The sequence below is a fragment of the Zea mays genome, chromosome 5, assembly GCF_902167145.1.
Source record: "Zea mays cultivar B73 chromosome 5, Zm-B73-REFERENCE-NAM-5.0, whole genome shotgun sequence".
Lineage (NCBI taxonomy): Eukaryota > Viridiplantae > Streptophyta > Magnoliopsida > Poales > Poaceae > Zea > Zea mays.
The window spans coordinates 213006510-213012617 of record NC_050100.1 but is presented as its reverse complement, the minus strand read 5'-3'; the positions used below and the strand labels follow the sequence as shown (position 1 = coordinate 213012617).

The 6108-nt window shown below is 49.2% G+C and overlaps 1 protein-coding gene across 1 annotated transcript; it reads left to right on the top strand.

The window, feature by feature from the left end:
• The first annotated feature begins 1531 nt into the window (after positions 1-1531).
• On the top strand, positions 1532-3714 carry LOC103627680 (zinc finger protein CONSTANS-LIKE 16). Its single transcript, XM_008647973.3, has 2 exons — positions 1532-2929; positions 3059-3714. Exons 1-2 carry the CDS (start codon positions 1805-1807, stop codon positions 3422-3424), a joined length of 1491 nt encoding a protein of 496 aa, XP_008646195.1. The 5' UTR covers positions 1532-1804; the 3' UTR covers positions 3425-3714.
• The last annotated feature ends 2394 nt before the right edge of the window (positions 3715-6108 follow it).

Sequence of the window (6108 nt, the reverse complement as noted above, 5' to 3'; positions counted from 1 at the left end):
TTTAAATTAAACCCAACATTTCGCTGGTGAAGTCATCTTAGATTGACACACCTACACCCTTAACCTTCTTTAAGCATATGCTACTGTCTCGAAATTGAAAGTTGAGAACTGTGATCTATTTGGTTGATTCCTTATTTTTGTATATTGAGAAAAGGTCAGCCATGCCTATAAATTGTTTTTGACTGTCATCTAAAAATCCCTCTCTTTTGTCAAGCTCATACCCTGTCTTGGACAGCCAATAGAATCAGAATCAGTTGGCTTCTATGACAACAATGGCTTCAACTGTGAGCCAATAGCATGGAAGTAGAAGAACTATGGATGTAACCAGATCGAATACAGACAAATATTATTTGTACCATATTTGTTTTCATATTTTCTCTTCAAATTCGAATCGGATACAAATATTATCGAGTCGAGTTGAGCAGGATAATATTTTAATGGATTTCGACAGCTTAAATATTCAACTTTGAGTATATGAATATGCTGGATATAAATCGGATACGGATCGGATATTGAATGCTTGGACTTGGATATGGATCAAATCTCTTTTAGATTGATCGAATTTGAATACGAACAAATAATATACGTATCATTTACATTCAAGAAGAAACTGTTTTTTTTTTGTTCTCGTACAGTTTCATTCAGCTCATGAAGTCTCTCTCTTTCTAGCTAGTTTTATGTTGCTTGCTTGGTGAACATTTCCACTTGTAAGTCAAGATGACCTGTTGACCATATCCATTCTATCATATCTATAATAGGGTTATTTCGTTTGTCAAACAAAAAAAAGCAAAGTTATCACGTGCTTATGGGCGCGCACAAATTACTAGGTTTTATTACTTGAACAAGCTAATAAGGACGGGCAGTTTTGGCGTTGGATATTTGGATGGAGTTCCTCACGAAACAGAGTAGATGCAGCTCCGACGTATTTACGGTGCTGCTGCCGAGTGCCCACCTGCTCAAAACACACACAAAAAAGTCCAATCAATCGTAGGCGATCAACATGATCGATTTGGCTTCTACAAGTCCAAGGAAGTCTCGAGATAGGCTAGATTGCTTATTCCTCTCGGAGAAATTAACCCTAGTTATTAACGTAGCCACCTCAATAAAAAAACGCTAAGTTTCAGTGTATCGGAACTGAATATCAGATACTCTCCGTTCTTTTTTATTTGTCGCGATTTAGTTCAGAAATAAACTAATGAGCGACAAATATTTGAGAACAGATGTAATACAAAGTTTTTCGACATTCTTTGTTAGTTACTAATACACAGAAAGAGTAATCCATTGAAATTATATATGTAATACTATATTGTATAAGAAATAAAGTGGTTGGAGACTTGGAATATTGTGTAGGACGAAACAGCAGCTGATCGGTACAGCAAACGACTTTTCATTAGGGGGTGTGGGGGCTCTTCTTCTGGTCCCCCGGATCCCAAATGCTCCTCCAACGTGTCTCGAAACCATGCCTTGGCCCCAACTGAAAATCCAGGCGCAGCCAATCGCATATCGAGGAACCGGATGGGGTATTGCCAGCGGGCCAATCGCCTCCCAGATAAGGCCTGCAGGTGGGGTCCCACGTCTACACTAATTGTGGAAAGTACACTTGGGCACTTGGCATCGCGGCCGAGGTCCCCGAAAAAGAGCCATGCTGGGCCCTAATCCAGACGTGATATTTTCTCGCGATTTTGTCACGTTAGCGGCCAGCTACATCCTGACGATCCTGTCACCCGCTCGATCGGCGGGCGCTGGAGCGCGCGCATCTAGCTTTGTGCAAGTTTCACGGGATCTCTAGCTTTGTCGGCGGCACATGAGCAGCTCCAAGCACGCCGCGGGCGCCGTAGGCGGCAAGGCCGCGCGCGCCTGCGACAGCTGCCTGAGGCGGCGCGCGCGGTGGTACTGCGCTGCCGACGACGCCTTCCTGTGCCAGGGCTGCGACGCCTCGGTGCACTCGGCGAACCCGCTCGCCAGGCGGCACGAGCGCCTGCGCCTGCGCCCGACGGACCCGCACTCGACGACGCTCGAGGCCGGCGTGGCGACGGCGACGTGGAAGAAGCGCCAGCAGCAGGTCGCGCCGGCGTGGTCCAAGCGCAAGGCGCGCACTCGGAGGCCGCACGTCAAGAGCGTCGGGGAGCTCCTGTCGAGGAAGCTCGTCGTCGTGCCTGAGGTGTCCCCCATCGAATCGTCGGAGGAGCGGAAGGCCGAGGAGGAGGAGGAAGAGGAGGAGGGGCAGCTGCTGTACTGCGTGCCGACCTTTGACCGCGCCCTGGCCGAGCTCTGCTCGCCACCGCCTCCGGTCGATGACCCGACGGCCTCATCCTGCTGCAGGGATGACGTCGACGGCGCCGTGGAGAACAACACAAAGGCACCACCGGTCGTGGTCGCGGAATCGCCCGTGCAGCAGCTCCCGGACAGCTTTGCCGGCTTCGGCCCCACGGACGCCGAGCTCAGAGAGTTCGCCGCAGACATGGAAGCCCTTCTTGGCCAGGGCCTGGACGACGGCAACGAGCTGGATAGATCGTTCTACATGGAGAGCCTAGGGCTAATGGCGCAGCAGGCGGAAGACGTCGGCCGGATAAAGATGGAGCCCAACGGCATCGTAAGCTCCCGCTCCCGCGGCGAGGGCGCTCCCGGGTTTGGCCCTACGGAGATGAAGCCAGAGGCGTCGTCAGCTGCTGCTGAGGTGCTGGACACAGACTTCAACTGCTGCTCGCCCACGGTGATGATGGATAACGAGGATGAGGACAGTTTCGAACAGAAGGCGTCGGCGAGCAACGCTGCCGCCGCCGCCGCGGGTACGCAATTCTTGAAGAGGAGCCTGGATCTCAGCCTCAACTACGAGGCCATCATCGAGAGCTGGGGAAGCTCGCCGTGGACCGATGGCCAACGGCCAAGCGTCCAGCTCGACGATTTCTGGCCCCACGCCCACCTCACGGTACGTTTATTTCCAAATTCACGCTGCTCCTCCTCCTCGACCGATCGATTGCGAGCGCTGTCGACGCGTGCTTAATTATGCTTCGACTTGCAAAGTACAATCGGGTTCATGTGCCAGGTTTGCGTGCAGGGCTGGATGGCGGGAGGAGGACGGTTGGGTGGGGAGGCGGCGGTGACTCCACGGCTGGGGATGGGCGGCGGGCGAGAGGCGCGGGTAACACGGTACCGGGAGAAGCGGCGGACGAGGCTGTTCGCCAAGAAGATAAGGTACGAGGTCCGGAAGCTCAACGCGGAGAAGCGGCCGCGGATGAAGGGCCGATTCGTCAAGCGACCAGCTGCCGCTGCAGGAGGAGGAGGCGAGGAGCTACCATTGCCGCCCCGTGCGCCGTCACCTAGCTTGCCGATCGAAGTCGCCCGTGTCGCGGCGCAGTCCCCGTGCGGCGTGCCGATCGGGGTCAGGCCGCGCCCGTGTCCCCGTGAGTGTCGAGGTCGTTGACCTGCTCGATCGGCATGAAATCACGGACTCAGAATTTGTCGAAGCTCCTTTAGACATTTAGTTAGTTGGTTCTACACATCACTTTGTGTTTCTCTCAATCATTTCGGCATCCGTGAATCCGGAGGGGTTAAGACGAAACCCTGCTGTGCATTTCTACAGGGGTGTCGTCGCACCGTCTGGTTTAAGCCAAAACAGTTCGGGAACAGACACCAAATAGAAAACAATATGTAAACTGCATGCATCTTGTAACTAGCCATCATGTATATATGTGCAGCAAACCTTTAATTTTATTTTGTTGTCGATTGCGTACCAACCCATATGTCCTCAATTCCTTATAGACATATATATTATATATACTCCCTTCCGCTACCGAAACAGACTACTTTTGTCCAGTCCCGCACGCAATCTATAATGCCTCAAAAACACTCGATAAAGTTAACGGATTGACAACGCTTTAACGAGAGCCTGTTTTTTGTCAAATGTTCGGCTCTCAACAAAAACACTCTTCGCCAAGTGCTATATTATGCCGAGTGTGGTACTCGGTAAAGTTGGTTTTGCCGAGTGCCATAATAAATTATTCTCGGCAAAGAACTAGGCACTCAACAAAGAGCTAGATTTCATTAGTGTCCGTTTTTATTTACATATCGTATTAACTTTGTTCTAATAAATCAAATATTTGTATCTTTGATTGAATAGTTAATTTCAAATATATATATATATATATATATATATATGACATAAGATTTATATTTTAAAATTTACTACAAAAAATTGAGTATTGAAATAATATATTGTGAAACTACTAGATTTAAAAAAACAGCTCAAAGATAGTAATGTTTAACTTGTGACAAAGCTAATGTGGCATGTAAAAAAGACTGAGTAAATATCAATATGGCACAACGTTCGTGCATCAACTTCGAACTTAGAGTATATCCACTTACCACAATATGCCTTGTTTGGCTATATGTATTGAGATAAATTATAAGTAAATAAAACTAGCTAACTTTTACTTCAATATATCTCAATGTATGTGGTTTAAGATGAATATGAGTGCAGCTAATACGCTCATATATGTATATGGCCATCGATCAATAAATGGACTACGGCGCATGCTTATTAAAGCGTCGCTGGAGCAACAATATAGCGTTAAGGCGTGCTTGATGGCAAGGCGTCTTGCTCTCCTTGGCGGACGTAAGGCGCGGCGGCGGTTGCAGATGTGGTGGCGGAGTAGGCACGCAGAGGTCGCAGGCGCACGGGCCGTGCTTGGGGCACGCCGACCGGTGTGTTGAGGACTGGAGGAGCGTAGGACGCGCTTGCATGCCGAGCGTTGTGGGGGGAGTGATCGTGAGTCGACGCTGTGCCTATGCGGGAGTAGTGAAAAGGTTAGGGCATATGTGTCTGTGGACTGTGGTTAATGGGTTTCTAGATGAGCCACCAAATAAAAGTCTATACTATTCTTTTTCCTTCTATTTTCTACTTTTTTTCACAGTTTATGAATTAATGGGCTTCTAGATGGGCGTTTAAAACCTAATTTTGTGTGCAAGTATATAAATTATGTTATATATTTCTATAAATACCTCGTCTTAACTCTCTATATTAAGGCGTCGCCTCGCCTTATATCTTTCCGCTTAAAAGGTAAAAAAGAGTCGCTCGCCTTAAATCGCCTTAATAACTATGCTCCAGTGGCATGTCATGGGTATGTTTGCAACATTTTTGTCATTCTATATTTCTATATATTAACCGTGGACGCAAAGCTCCCACCATATTGGTCCACGTCGTCAGTTTCATTAAACACCATTCGATTTTCATCGAACGCACCTGGCTCAGCGTTTGGATGGTTCCCAGCAACGCAGCGCTTCTAGCCTCTTCTGTCTTCTCCCAAGTCCGACCGACCACCTGTGACTCCACCACCGCATCTCTCCTCCAATGCTTCGTGGTCTCTCTCACCTCCCGCCGCTACCCCACCCATGGCCGCCGCAGCAGATCATGCCACCCTCCTGCGGCCCCACCTCTATCTCCCTTCTTCCTCCCACTGCATCCACCGTCTGTCAGCCCATCGTTAGCTCCACCTTCGATTGTTGTCTTTTGACTGCTACGATATGCCTTGCCTTCTTGCTCGATAGCGTGACGTCGTCGTCATCCTCGTTCGTGTTGGCCGCGTCGTTGTTGCTCCTGACGAGGATGCCGAACTGGAGCACGACTGACGTTGAGGTGCATTCCTCCTCCGTCGGCGCGGGTCCACAGCTCATCGCCACTACCTCCACGTTCAACACTAACGACTCCGATGACCCTGAATCGCTCGCCTCCAGCTCCACCAGCTTCTACGACAACGCCACCTTGGCCACGTTCAGAACTAGCTCCATATCTTTCCTGTTTTGTAATGGAGCACAAGGAGCCAACAATATGATGCTACCTTCTCCTATTCGAACCTACGTATATGCATTGTCTATTTGCTGACATCAGGCGCACTGGCCACGCTAGATGAGCCGAAGGCGTTCGGCGAAATGCCTCGCCTCAAGAGCACGCTGTCTGCTGGAGCGGTGGAGCCTAGAGCCTCTTAGTTCCATGAGGTGACATGATTTGAAATGGTTTTCGAATTATTAAAATCAATTTGTTCTTCAACGCATGTCGTGTTCCTAAGCTTCGGTTAACTCGGTCCTGTTCCAGTCCATCAAGAAGGACGT